General features: G+C 43.2%; 1 protein-coding gene across 1 annotated transcript; it reads right to left on the bottom strand.

Annotated features, from left to right (window-relative positions):
- Positions 1-3605: 3605 nt before the first annotated feature.
- Positions 3606-9737, bottom strand: BCL2L14 (BCL2-like 14 (apoptosis facilitator)). Its single transcript, XM_010010364.1, has 5 exons — positions 9296-9737; positions 6643-6774; positions 5675-5742; positions 4404-4676; positions 3606-3647 (listed from the first exon to the last, which is right to left on the bottom strand). The coding sequence occupies exons 1-5, from the start codon at positions 9735-9737 to the stop codon at positions 3606-3608; spliced, it is 957 nt and encodes a 318-aa protein (XP_010008666.1).
- Between the last annotated feature and the right edge of the window lie 5128 nt (positions 9738-14865).

The raw sequence follows: 14865 nt of genomic DNA, 5'->3' as shown, positions 1-14865 counted from the left end.
CTCAGATCCCAGCATATCACCTAACCCCACTCCACAACCTGCTGTGTATCATGCAACAGAGCTACAGTTCCTGTCTCACTCCTGGGGTTTACACCATCCCTGGCAGGAGCATCACAGCTGCAGATAACAAACAAGCAAGGCAACCAGCTTTAATGTCTTCTGCTTGGTTCTCACCCTTCACTCACACTACAACGCCCCAGCTGTGAACTTTTAACCCTGAACTTGTTCCAGACTGTGAGCTTTGACAGCACACAAGTCATAGGCAGTAAATCCACTTTTCAGACAATGGTGTCTATTGAGCTGTTCCCCTCAGTGCTTCCCTGCAGTTTGTTTTATGTCCACCTGCTGCTTTTCTACCTACTAAAATGTGTCTATCGGTAGTAGTAGTTACTAACCTGCAAGGAGAGAAAGAAGAAGCAGCTTAAAAAGAGGGAGACCATGCGATGTTGTGAAAAGACCCAAGGATGCCTCCGTATGCCTCATCAGCCTATTGTGGAGAAATACTGGGTTTGTCAGCATTTCCTGAGAGCTGAAATAAATCTATCCCTCTGAGAGCTGAAGCAAAAGTAAGTAACAGACAAGTAAAATGTTTGAGTGAAGGCTCCAGACTGTCTTCTGCTGTTTCTGCCTCCTGATTATTCACTGGAGCAAGGGACACTGCTGCCATGAGCTGGGGCAGAGCTCTTTTGTGCAACTGGTGTGCATGGGACAGTGGGATCTTCTTATCTGATGCTTTAGGTGCTCCAGGGAACAGCAGCCAGGGCAGGTCCCACTCACTGGTTGGAGCCCTGGCTCTCGGGGGGGATGTTAGGCTGGGATGGCAGCTCGCGAGTGCTAACACAGGCTGCCCCAGTGGCCTGGCTCTCTTTAACACAGTGCAGGAGGCAGCTGTAGGACACTTCTGTCATCCTTTAAAAATAAACCCCAGCATCACTTGTGCAGGCCTAAACTCTGCTGTTGCAAACCTGGCATACAGTGAAATCAGCTCCTTTTAAATTAAATTTGCTGATATAACAAATAGTGTGATGCTGTGTAGATATACAGTAAGAAAAACCCCAAATGACACTTCTTTTTTTAACAGTAAACCTCGCTATCTTTTACCATATCACCCCCAAATTGGCACCAGAGGCTCCTAGAGGTAAGCACAAAGATGTCTTGCAAGGGATTAACATGAAATGAAAGCATGGCCAGCCCCCCTCCCTCACAACATCCCTTCCTCTTCCATACACACCCAGAACTCATCCATTTGTCTGCTGAAGCTTTAATCATCACAGGTTAAAAAAAGACGAAAACTGGTTGAGCCAGCAGTAAAGCTTTGTTAATTCATGCCAGGCAGCAGCAGTGGTAACAGCTCGGTGCTCAGCCTTGCTGACTGCTCTTAGAATAAACCAAAGCCATCGCTCCAGCAAGGAGGTTGCCCCAGATCCCTGCCATAAAAGGAGTAGACTGCTCTTAAAATCTAACTGATGCAGATGACAAATTTAAGAGTGACTAAATAAGAAACAGCTCACTTGGCTGGTTTCCTCTGCTTGCCCTTACTGCTACTGAAAAAAATCCCTCTTAACAACCCAGGGAAAATAAAAACCAGCTGAATATCTTTACTTAGATGGCCAGTTTTTGCGTTCCCATTTGAGATGGTCTATTTCGCTCTTGGCCCTGCTCTTGGCATCAAACTGGCCCTGAGGTACCAAAATGGGGATGAGGGACAAGTGTGGGTTTAGGGCTGCTAAACCTTCAGCTGGAAAACCACACTCAGCACACCTCACTAAATAGCAGACTTATTCAAGCAGGGAAAATTTCAAAAGTGACTTCCATAAGCTAGTGCCCAACTCGTGGCCATTGATGTACATGAATGTAGTCTTAGTGTAGTTGAAATGGAATCAGATGAAATGGAATCATCAGAGCCAAGATTCAGCTAACACATCTGCTTTAGAACCCAGGTTTGTAATACAGCAGCAGCCCCCAGTGTGTGTGTAGGTACAACGTCTCACAGTCTCTTTTCCACAGGGAAGAGATGGAAGGACAATAACATTTTGAACTTTCAAGTAAGTTCTTGCCTCTCCCCCACAAATCATCCCCCTTTGGGGACATTTGATGTGATCAGGAGTGGATGTTCTTAAATCTAAGGGTATCTTAGATTTACAGTCGAGACGTATATTAAGTATTTCCCAGCTCCTTTGAAGAAGGGAAGCAAAGTTAACTCACTTCCACCTTCTCTGTCTTTTGTTTCACACGTGTCCAAACATAGGAGTTTGGCAGAGTCTGCTATGCATGAGTTGAAAGTTTAAGATTTATTAGAAAAACACCTGATCTTTGATAGCAGTGCATATTTTACACATCCAGTTAAAATGCTTTTTACCACCTTCATTCAAATTCACCATTTGTTGATAACTTCTTCATGCAATCTTTACACTTAACATACTTGTACACGCAGACTGAGCACCCATAATGGAAGGGTATCTTACTGAGATGCAGTTGAGAAAATATTACTTCTTGGTACTAGACAGTCACAGAAGCAACACTGCGCCTTTAAAGCTTCAGCAGATGTCCAGAGTTCCCTCTTTCGCCACTGGGGATTTGCCAGGGCCAGAAATCCAACAGTCGTCAACTCAGTAGGCTGCAAACCAAGGCTCAAAATCATGTATAGTTTCTCTGGCATCCGCCTCTCTTCTCAGTGATGCACTGTTACTCCTTCCACTGCCACACATGCAGATTCAAGAACTCTAACCAGATCACTTGTTTTCGGTGGCTGAAGGGCCGGGTCAGTTCATGGAGAAATCCCTGAGATTACACATAGCATTGAGCTCCTTTTGAATAAGGAGGAAAACTGACACAGTAGGATAAGTTTTCAATTTCTTGGACTACAAAGCTCTCACAGTGTTTATATCTCCACATTAATGTACAAAATAATGTTGTAAACGCCAGTATCTATTGTGCTATGCTGTGAAGGGGTTTAAAACAGAAGAGTTCAAATTAAAAGCATCTGTAGTAGGTAGATCCTCCTTTTCTTGCGGGATTGAGGAGGGCACTGGAGTAAAAAGCCCTCATTAACCTTACTCGGTCCCTTTCAAAAGTATAAAATGACATCAGCAATCTGGAGGATCTAATCAGAGGAGGAATGGGCACGAGATAGGAAACTAACAGTAGTGTTTTGTCTTCTATGTCTTCTATGTATGTCTTCTAACAAGGGATTGTAGAACTGATAACCGATGGTACCACTATGAACCACTCAAACCTGGCAGCACTTGTCTCACTTGGCGGATGGTTAATCACAGTCCAGTGGTTCTTGATTGCATGTTTTGGTATTTTAATCCAGTTTACACTTTAACATCCATCCATAGGAGAGTGGCAAGCATCTCTACTAGAGAAAGGTACCTAAAATCACTACTTTTGGGTCTCAGTACTCCAGGGGAGTTGAAGGGGCCTTCATAGCCATAGGAAAAACACTTCTACAATACTGACTTCCTGAAAGCACGCATGCACCCATAAGCCATGCAACACTCCAACCTTGCATGGAAAAAAAATACATAACCACTAATCATTCTGGCATTGGATTGTGGTAAGATCCTGAGTGTTTCTTAATTGAAGAATGAATGCAGTCATGATTACTCTACTTCTTCCTGATCCAGTGAAGCCAAAGCCTTCTCCTGTAATATAGAAAGAAAACTTGCAATTATAAAAGAAATGAAGACCCTTATCCTAACTTCAACTCTGCTGGGATCAGCCAGCAGATTTGCCAGTAGGATTTCCTGACCTCACATGCAACCTATTCTAGTGGACACAGTCTGTACAGCTGCTGAATGTTTCTATCCATTTCATGCAGCTTAAAGGGACTAGGATCTTCGATGCAAGTGCATCCCCACCAAATCCAAGTGGAAATCCATGGAAGACAGCAGTTCAGCACCACTGCTGGTGGAAGTGTATCTTGCACAGCTGATTTTGAAAGACGGATATGAAAATAAACAGATGTTTTTGTATACAGGGAAGGTGGAAGCCTACCACACCATAAGGGCAGGCTGTATGAATTACTGAACTGCTATGCTGTCCCAGGAACCTGCCAACAGCACGCTTCTAGGGACAGTATAGGATTAAGGACAAGTGTGAAGTTTCCTGGTGTTTCTCCCAGCCTTCAGCTATTTGTGGTTGAGGGACTGTGTGCCAGGAATGGCGTTTTATACTTAACAACATTCCATGAATGTCTCCTATTGATTTTTGGACCTATGTAAATAAAAAACTTGCAGCATAGAAGATATCCTGTAGCAAGTAATTGCACAGCTGGAACACATGCTGCGTTAAAGAATATGCAGTTTGGTTTGGTCTGCATCTGACCCATGTTTTGTGAAAAGTGTGCTGCTTCGAAGTGCCCTGGGTTATGCATGAGTCAAAGGAGGAAAACCACATACCCAACCACCCTGGTCCTGAATCCATGGCTTGAAGTGTTCTCTGAGGTACTTTACACCAAAGCCCAAGACCAGGTTCATAGGATGGTTGTCCACAGCAGTAAGTCTTGTGACAACTTCCATTGTAAAGGCAACTTTTTTGCACTGTACTTGGCCTTCTGGCTCACTTGTTGAATCTGCTGAGACACCCTCCAGGAATAAGTCAGTGATCCTTTCGAAGAAAGTGTAGGACAGCATATCTTTAAAATGCTGATATAAACCACTGTCCTTTTTGACCTGAAAATAAGGATAAACGTGAATTAAATTGAACCACTTTTGTTTGTATTGCTTTCCCCATCTCATTGGGAAAGGAGAGCACCTTTAGGTAGCGCATGCAATATAGTCTAATCATGGTGATGAATGCAAGAGATGACAACCAAACCCCACACCTCACTGCAAACCTGCTCCTTGAGGCTCTGGAGGTGGCTCTATGTTTTATCCTTGAAAAAAAATCTTCGGGGCTTTTTTGCATTTGAATGAGAGAAGGAGAGAGAGAGAAAGCCAAACAAGTGTGGCACTAATATTGAGACCTGCAGGTGAGAAGACAAGGGAATACAAGAGCATTGGGAAGATGACAGTAAAGGCAAGTTACGAGAAGCAACAGCTGCCATGCTGAGCTCCTTTTGCTCCATCGTGGTCTTTGTGATGCTTCTTACTGTATCTGGGTGCCCCTCTTCTGCAGGAGCTGAGCACATCCTCCATGTTGGAGTATACTTTTATAAAGCAGAAGGGGCAGCTAAAGAAGGGAGTAAAAGGAACAAGTACCTACATTTTTAATAAAGAAAATACCCACTCTCACTAATGGACTCATGCAGGGTCTCTTCTATAGCTTTTGGGAGGGCTTTCAAAATGTACTCCCTACAGCAACTTTCAAAGCTGTAGAGTTTCTCTCTCTTCACGGGGAACAACTTGAATGCCCAATTTAGTGTAAACAGAAGAGTTCCTCAGAGTCAGTTGAGTGCTCAGCATCTCATGAAACTCAATAGGAATGAAGCAAGTGACTCCTCTTTGAAATACATGAGATTTCTGTTGCCTTCTTCCCACACAGCAACAGAAATCACTGCTAGTCTTAAGAAAGATTTCAGGATGAATGGTGAAGGTTTCAGAAAGCCCCAAATGTGGGAAGAGAAGTTCAGCATAGAGACAGAAAGCACTAGGTTACAAAACATTCACTCCCAAGAGAAGTGTAATCTCACACTCCAGCATGTGTAGCTCCTGAAAAAAGGAGGAGTTACCTTTTCTTCTAGTTGGTCCCCTGATTGTTTTAACAGTGAAACTATTGTTTGTATTATCTGTTCTTCATCTGTTAGAGAAAAGAGTAACATAAATATCACAGCCTTCTAGTATGATCCAGATAGCAAACTATGGCAAAAGCCTTTGTGTCACTTAGTCATGAAAACAGCTCCTACTTTGTGGAAAATCCACAGAGTTGTGTATCCAGGCTTTAAGCTGAAACTCACTGTTCTAGTCTGTGTGGAGTAAGCAATGCTATTTCTCCATCTGCCTGATGTTTTGCTCCAGTTAAGAATATGGGAAAAAGCAAGGGCTTTAATATCCCACTGGCAGCCCTTTGGGCTTTGAGGTATGTCTGAAAACAAGGTAGAACAAAAGAGTAGCTACCAGAAATCCACAAGAATTAACTTAAAATTAGGGAAAATAAATCCCTTCATTATTCCAATTACACCTTCTGCAACTCATTAGGACAAACTCTAGGTTTGCCAGATTAAAGAAAATGCAAGTATGGCAGGATCCCTCTTGTAACCAGAAATCCCTAGGAAGCTTGCATTAAAATTAAATCTCTGCAGACATCATGGAAGACAAGCAGTGCAGACTTTTAACAGAGATTGTAGAGCAGTGTTTTCCTGTCACCAAAGAGGAATTGACCAAGACGTTATTACCCCAAAGGCTGGTCTTTGGCCTTAGAGCCCCAAGATATTACTCTGTCCCCATCCCTGCCACTCCTGCCACTGCTCTGTCACCTTAGATCACTGCTGTCATCCTCTTCTTCTCATTTTTAAGAATGCTCCCTTTAGTTGCAAGAGCAGAAATGTGGGCCACAGAGCAAGAACCAGCAGAGCAAACTTCCTTCTTCACAGCATCTTGCCACAGACATCCCCAGTGCTTCACCATGCCTAGAAAAATGCCCCAGTGTGCAGTCCCAACCTGATATACTATGTGTTAGCTTGAAATTCTTCACCCTTACCACATTTCTCGCCCTCACTTCCATCAGTAAGATCACTTATCTTGGATGACACATCTGAAGGAGGTTCCTGGGATCTGGAAGTAACAAGCTTGGCAAGTTTGTCTGCAATGTGGTTGACATCTGCTGTTTCACCTGATTGGGAAGGAGTGTGGGAAATAGAGAATGCAATTAATCTTTCCAGGAAGTAATTCAGTGATTTACTTGTTTACATGCCCTCTCACGTGGAAGTGCCCAGAGGACACCAAGAGATAAATTTCCTCATGCTGGGGCTTTGCTATTGCCTGAGTCGAGCTGGTAATAATTTCAAGATATGCAGTACAACCCCTCTCTAGTACCTGAGCAGCAGCTAGCTATACAGAGGCCTTACAGAAGCAACTGTGTGTTGCTCACTAGCACACATCCTTGCAAGCCAGGAGCACACTATGTATTAAGAAATGTGAGAGTACTGCTCTACAGGACTGTGAATCTTAGACCTTAGTTGTATTTGCCATGATTAGCTCATCTATAGGTCCAGTTTCAGAAAAGACACTGTATTTCAAAGCTCTTTCCTTGTTCTCACAGGCTAACCCTGAGCAAAAGAGAAACTGACTTCACTTCAGAGGCACCTCTAGCACAAAAGCTTTTTGTGTCCTTGACGCTGTTGTATTAAGCAGACATGAATACCGGGAGAAGTCAGCAACCAGACTGGCTTTATCCACCTTGTGTAGTGATCCTCACTCCAGGTTCAGAACCCTCACCAGCTGAAGGCATTACTCAGTGAGAGCACTCCAGCGCTACAGCAAAGAGAGCAGGAGGAGCTGTTGCAAGGTTTTTTTCACCTAAAAGGTGCTCTTCCTTACAGCCCACCTCACAGGGATGCAGAACTCAATCTCTCCACCACCACTGCCAAATAGCAGCTCCTGCATGACCAGAAGACATTGAGACAAGTTCAGCAGTGGCCTGACCCATAACACATATAAAATTAATGAGCAGAATTTATTGTGAGGGCAGCAGGGATTAATGCAGCCAATAAAAACTGCATTTCAAGGCTGGTGAATCAACACCAAGGCATTTCCACCCCCTTGTCTGCCTGCAGAGCTTGTCCAGGAACTGCTAGACTTCTAGGAAGGGGATTGGGCTGCTCATGACTTTGGAAACCTAAGATCAAGCAACTGCTTTTAAATTGAACAGGTCTTCAATTTAGACAGGTAGTCCCCAAAACACCCCTATTTACTCCAGTATGGCCTGGTCAAGCTTGCAGTGCAGTTGCTAGCAGTGTAAGTGATAAATAGTAACATTATGTTTTAGGAATTGGTCCAGCAACCTATTGAAGGGCAGGTAAAGTCCAGATTTTAAGCGAAGCAGGATCCCCAGGGAAGTTAACACCCAGCACGGGGAGGGTTTACCTCAAGGCCATGCTGCCACCCATGCTGCTGGGAACACAGTGATGTATTGGCAGGGCCACCAAGTGGTTGCACCCAAACTCTCAAGTGCTTTTCTTGGCAATGTGGAAATAAAATGGACATAGAACCAGGTATCTGGATGTAGACATATGTCCAAACCAAACAATGCAAAGTTACGGTTATTTCACCCTAGCGAAAGGCACTGGGCTGAGGAAGGGACCCTTTTTTGAGAGACAGGGATGGATTTGGTAACAGGGAGAGTTAAAGGTTTGGTGGCCCAGGACAGTTAAAATGGTCAGGGATGGTGCATTAGGCTGGAGAAGTCAGTGATGGAGGATTTTTAGAACTGTATTTAAATGCAGTGAAAAGGGAGAGCAATCACTGTGACACCAACAATATCAAGATGAGACAAATTAAACAAACTATCCCCTACCTTATGTATATAAAAACAATATGGCAACCTATCATATACTGTATATGGCAACTTAATGGGGATACCTCATCCTCCTCTCTCAGTCTTGTATGACAAGTTAAGGTATAAATTATTATCCAGAGGACAAAAGTTAAAATCCCATCGCCTGTAGTGCAGCACCCAATGTGGGGCAGACTTTGGGGGCTGGAGTACAAGATGTTTACGTGGATGGGATCCCTGGATATTGAATGGATTACAGTCTCCTACCACCTCTTCCAATACGTGGCAGGGCAGGTTCAGAAAATGTAACAGCAAAGTGTAAAGGAGACTTAGTTAACTCCAAAGACTGTTTCCATTTAAGATGCATGGTGGGGTTATGAGAGGAGGCATGGGCTGATCTGTCCTTGGGACTGGTCACTGCCAATTACTTGGCACCAGTTTCAAGCAGAATCAAGGACTTCTGTCTTCAATGTGGAACATATACTACATGATAAAGCTCCTTAAGCATGCCTTCAAACAACTTTTCTCCCTTGATTTTAATGTGAAGGCCTTCACTCTGACCAGTGTTTTATCTTCTCTTTCTTAGCAGGTATGGAAAGAAAAAGCCAATGCCTGGGGAGGGGCGGTGTGTGTGGAAACCCCAACCTGTGCAATTTATATGATAGTTACCACTGTACAATGGAAAACAGAAAAGCCATTCACAACATGAATATTGTGTTTTTAGGCACTACTGAAGACCTGGCAATCTGCCTTCCTAATTGGAAATCAATAGAGCTAGCATAAGAGGTATCACCAGCCATTTAAGCTATTGAGAGAGAGATTTAAAGACAAACAGCACAAGGAAAGAACTAAGACATACTTGTCTGATGTTGGGATTCCCCTTGTCGAAGGTTCTTGGATTGATTCTCAAAATCGGAGAAATGTGCCCTGTGACCTCCCTGCAGTGACGCCGTTGGGGGCTCTGCTCCGCTGCAGGGAAAAGGTAGATGACGTCCTCGCAAATATTTTGTTTCCTTTTGAGTGTTGCCTTGTGATTGTATTACAAGACCCTGACAAAATACTCTTAGGCTTGAACCATCTATATCCCTTGGATGGTCAATCTTTAGTTGTCTCCTGACTAAGGATGATGATTTCTGCACTTTTCTTCTGAAAAAAGTGTCTTCATTTTTCAGAAGTTTCCCATATTTACTGGCAGACAACCGCCGCTGGGCATAGGCCAGTAGGATCTTGTATTCTATGCAGTCTCGCTCATCATCTTCCAGCCGTATTTCTTCCATACTGACAACATTTGGCGAAGACATCTTGGTTCCTGCAAGAACATATTCTTGGTTTTAATGGCTCAGGGAACAGCCTGTTTTTCATGAATCCAGCCAGTACTTGACATTTCTACAGAACCTTCCACCTTATAAACCTCAGTGAACATTGCACTACCTCTGAGCCAAAGAAGCATTCTTCTCTAGAAAGAGAATTTGATTACTGAGAAATACCTCAGGTAGTAATCAAGGCCATCAAAGAATGGGAACAAGAGATTTGGTATATTACATATCTAACTGTATTTCATTGCTTAAACAGGAAAGATGAGGAAATTCTAGGAGCATTCAGTGGCTGGAGTGCAGTACATGAAAATAGGAAAACCTGTAACAATACAAGGTGCAAAGGAAAGGCCTATATATACCATGTCTCAAATGAGCAAGCATCTAAATACGTGAGAATTGTGCTTTCAGAGGAAGCTTTGACACATTTTAGCCCTGAGTGCTCCACGTAGGAAAGCAATCAACAACTAGCCCAAATATTAGGAAAAATTATGCTTTTTACCTACCATAATGTTTTCAACTGTCCTTTCCCTTTAGGGAACCTAAGTCAATTGTGTTGTGCATGTGACTGTGTGTAGTGGATGGTGTGGTGGCACTTACCTAGGGTGCCACCTAGATATCTAGGGTATATCCTAGGCTACCTAGGGTAACTTGTTCTTGTCCAAACAAACACACCAATGCCACAGCACGTACATGCATTTTGTCATCTTCCTGTTTCCCTGCATGCTGTAGCCCATCAAGCCACAGTGCTCAAGTTAAGCTATTGTCATACCACCATCCCAAGCCTCCAACAGCCTGTCTCAAACACATGGCAACAGCCTCTCTGAAATTTTCTTCCCAGTGCAAGCCTGCGTATCAGCTTGCTCAGTTTTCTGCTAGCAGTATCCTGCAATTTACTGCTTAGATACCTATACTTACTGTTGTATGGCAAAACATCTCACTATGCTTGGACAAAAATTTGTTCAAGTGACATCCAAGGTACAAGAAACTATGTTGTCTTCAAACAGCCTCCTGGGCTTTTACAGAAGCCCTGTCCTGTGAAGGGCTCAGAACTGCACTGCGACCTCTTGCTCACAAGGTGGGTCCCTGTTTGCTGAACATGGCCAGGGCAGTTTGGTGGCTGGGGGCTTGAGTGCAAGTTCCCCATCTCTTGCTAGTTGCAACCTTGAGATATTCAAAAGGTCATCAGGAGCTTTGTGTCTTCTCACAGCGCTCGTGCAGGCAGCTTTAATGAACCTGCAAACGAAACTGAAAGCCCAGCAGGAAAAAGTGAGCAAGAGACTGTTACAAGAAACAAACCAAGAAAAAGAAGTGGGAGCTAGAAATACAGAGAAAACAAAGGAGAACTGATATGATGTAAGACAGGCATGGGGCTGCTGTTTCTTCCTTGCTGTGCCTAGGAAGGGAGTGCTGATGCACACAATACCCTCAGGATGCAGGAGACCAAAGGTAAGACCTTTTCCTTGCCCCATGATTGTTTAAGGCCATCTTCCAGTGCAAACCAGGGCAGCTTAAAGGGCGTTTAAAGCTGAACTGCATTTCTCAGTGTCTCAGCTACACAGAAAGCAAGGCTACAGAAAATTCCTTCAGCTAGTCAATAAGCCCAGGAACAGGCACTTCCCTTTGCCCCAGAAACCAGACCAGGCATTTATTTCAGTTTGAAGTTTGTCCAGAAATAGAGGGAAAATTTTAAAGGTTATGCCATTCTTTTCCATTATTTAATACTTTATTCAAACTCAAGTTTCTCCTTGAAAAGATCTAAGCTTGCCCTTCAGATCGGATACCAATGCTACTTAAAATAGCATAGCCTTCCCCAAAATGGGTCTTCTTTATAGATCTAAAATAATTTGTGTAACATTCATGTATATTAGTTTTTCACTGATTTAAAAATATATAAGAATATATGATAGATAAGTTATATATACCATAACTATATATAAAAATTATAAAGCAATTATATAAAATAATATAAAAATTCATTCCCAAACAAGAGAACTTACAGTAGTACCATTAAAACCCCCTTACAGCCCTGTACACTGGGCTATTACTTGTACGTTAAGAACAGTCCTACCCAAGGTAGCTGTACAGATAGAAATCAAATAAGGGTTCAAAGGTTGGTCTCCTAAACGAGGCTAAGTGCAGACCGATAGCAGGAGGTAGGGTATTATTACAGCTTGCTAGTATGTAACATCAAATAAGCACTTGCACTTCAGATGCAGCTGTTCAGCGAGGCCTGCACCTCTCTCTGCTGGGGAACCTCTGAGAAATGAAACAAATTATGTTGGTAAAAATGTGGAATAGGAGCTTCCTTACTCAGACCTTTTTGAGCACTGATGTCTCGGTAAGGAGTCTCACCCCTGTGTATACAACAAGGCTGGAGGAGCATAAAAAGAGAACAAAGAGTCACAGTTTATAGCTCATTTATACCATTACTTACAGACAGCAAGAAAAGGAGGTATCACCACATGCTGGTGAGCATTTATAAAGGAAACTTCCAGTAGCTAACTTGTTTTTCAGTTAATTTTAAAGTTTGAAATCTTAGTTGGTGACTTACGTCTCTCTTTAGACTTAATTCTTCATACTATAACCATGTTATTTTTCCAGTATACTGTCTGGTATGGGCCAGAGATGAGCCAGGACTTTTGCAGAAGCAGCACTTGCTCTGCACAAACTCTCTCAGGAATGAGTCTCTGTAAAGACGTTTTTTCAATGCAAGCATTGATTCAGTTTGACAGTACTTGGAAGTCCTGCTAAAACCCAAATCTGCATATTATTTCCTAGGATGATTAAAAGAAACTTGGAGGATCAGATTAGGGAGAGTAGCAGCACGTTCTCATTCTGTCTACTTAAAAACTCTGGTCTAAATTATTTATCTTCTGGAGCTTGTAGGCTCTGAGGAAGCATTATTACACCCTTCTTCTTTAGTCTCCTTCAGGCCTTTTCCTCCCATTCCCAAATATCACATCCATATGCCATTTCCCAGGAAATGGAAACTGAACTGCCAGTGTTCATAGTGGTACATTTAGCTATAACCCTCCATTCACTTCAAGAATTATCTGCCAGGGCAGAGAAATTTGGCAAAAACACAGATGGACTTCTGTGAGCAGCATGACCAACAAAACCTGTTTTCCTGTGGACTGAGAGCCAATACTGACTAAACTTGCATAAGTCCACAAAAATACTCCCCCACTGTAATAGTAGCCTGGGCCAATTGCAAAGATAGTCAACTAAAAGCTTGAGAAGTGTATTTATATGAGACTAAGTGGTCAGGATACAGAAAGAAAACCATAAAAAAGAGCTAAACTAGCAATATGACTGACTAATCTTTGTTACTGTGAAGCATAGCCTGGAGGTTCATCTATAGATGGAAAAACAGTTGCTTTGGAGGGCATCCAGCTATAGGCCTGTTTTTGGCAAAACTGGACCAAGTGGTGACCTGGCTATGCCATTTCTTGACAGTTGTTGTATTGGTGTTATTTATTAACGTATAGTTGCATGTATAGATGCAAACCACCATTGTGGCTAACTCTACAAGTCCTCTTGGACCATGGTCACCACAGACTCTGCCTGAGCCCAAGCTTGGGTGCTGCACACAGACCATCCTCTCCTTCTAACCCTGCTGTCACGCCTCCTGTCCTTCCTTCTCAGGTGACCACAGAGCACAGACAAGCTCTACCGCTATTCCTTCCACAGGAAGGTTCATCCTGCTGCCTCATGGACAGCCCTAGGATCTGTCTCCAAAACGCTTAGGGACCTTGTCCAGGCAGAGGCAGTGTCAATGTTGACCCTGCTGTTTGGCTCCATTCCCCATCATGCGTACTCTCACCAGTGCTAGCAAACCCCAGGGAAGCACAAGTAGCTGAAGATGGCTCTGCAGCAAGAGGCAGTGCCTGCCCTGAAAGGCCGAATAGATGAAGCAGAGAAGTGAAAGAGGTGCCTGGGAAATGATCATAGAATCATCATAAAATCATAGAATGACTTAAGTTGGAATAGATCTTCAAGATCATTGAGTCCAACCATTAACGCAGCACTGCCAAGTCTCCCACTAAGCCATGTCCCTAAGCACCACATCTATATGTCTTTTAATTACCACCAGGGATGGTGGCTCAGCCACTTCTCTGGGCAGCTTATTCCAGTGCTTGATAACCCTTTAGGTGAAGAAATTTTTCCTAATATCCAATATAAACCTCCCTTGGTGACACTTGAGGCCATTTCTTCTCATCCTAACTAGCAATCCTTGGTTTGCTAGTCCAAGCTATTCAGGTCTGGTTTGGTGCTTCTGCCTCAACCAGCAGAGACAGAAATGTAGTTTCTTGCCTAGGACGTAAGTTCTAAATAAAACTCTTTATTTTTGCGGCGTTGCTGGAGAAAGGCACTAATAAAAGCACCACTGTTTACCTTACTGACTCATCCCAGGTGCGGGTCTTTTCCTTCAGCTCTGCTCTCACATACAGAGGAGTAGACTGAGAGCGGACATTCCCATGCAAACGGAGGCAAAGACCAATTCCTCTCCCAGCTCTTCAAGCTAGATACTTTCCTCTGGGTTCATGACCCTAACTTACTGATAGTTCTTGTGGAGAAAAATAGAACAATCACAAGTCTCCAGAGTTCATTAGTACATAAGCAACACACTTTGCTGAAGAAATACCCTGTACATATTGTGTCAGTCGTTCTCACAAAACCCTTATTGAACAGGTATTGTCTGTGCAAGAGAGGCTGAGCGGTTTTAAACTGTACAGATGCTGTGGAAAGCTGGTTTTACACACAAGCCCACCAGAAAGGACCTCTCCACATGGTGCCACAGTACAGTTGCCTCTAGGATGGACAACAGTAACTTGCAAACTGAAGGATTATGTGACCTTTATTTAATCTTAACAAAACAGGACATAAAATAATTAGTGAAGGCAGAGCTGCACTTTGAGGCCAAGGAAAACATCCCTAGTGGCAACAGATTTTTCATGAGCCCTGTTGTGCAACAGGTAGGACACACTATATAAAAGGTCTACACTGGTACATGTCTTTCAGAAGAGAAGTTGCTAGGCTGCAGCTGTCCAGAAGTATTTCCTATATTCAAAGCTGAAAGACTGCCAAAGACACAGCCTCTAGAAGACAAGTG

The sequence above is a fragment of the Nestor notabilis genome, unplaced genomic scaffold, assembly GCF_000696875.1.
Source record: "Nestor notabilis isolate BGI_N333 unplaced genomic scaffold, ASM69687v1 scaffold12642, whole genome shotgun sequence".
NCBI classification, from domain to species: Eukaryota; Metazoa; Chordata; class Aves; order Psittaciformes; family Psittacidae; genus Nestor; species Nestor notabilis.
This window is presented reverse-complemented; position numbering and strand designations above follow the sequence as displayed.

What these genes read in the sequence shown, in the direction of transcription:
- BCL2L14 (XM_010010364.1), bottom strand. Translation starts at nt 9,737, where the DNA reads ATGTCTTCGCCAAATGTTGTCAGTATGGAAGAAATACGGCTGGAAGAT. An exon ending in AAGTGAGGGCGAGAAATGTG is followed by an intron (nt 5,743 to 6,642) that starts GTAAGGGTGAAG and finishes TTTCTCTAACAG; the next exon opens with ATGAAGAACAGATAATACAA. An exon ending in TTCAGGACCAGGGTGGTTGG is followed by an intron (nt 3,648 to 4,403) that starts GTATGTGGTTTT and finishes TCTATATTACAG; the next exon opens with GAGAAGGCTTTGGCTTCACT.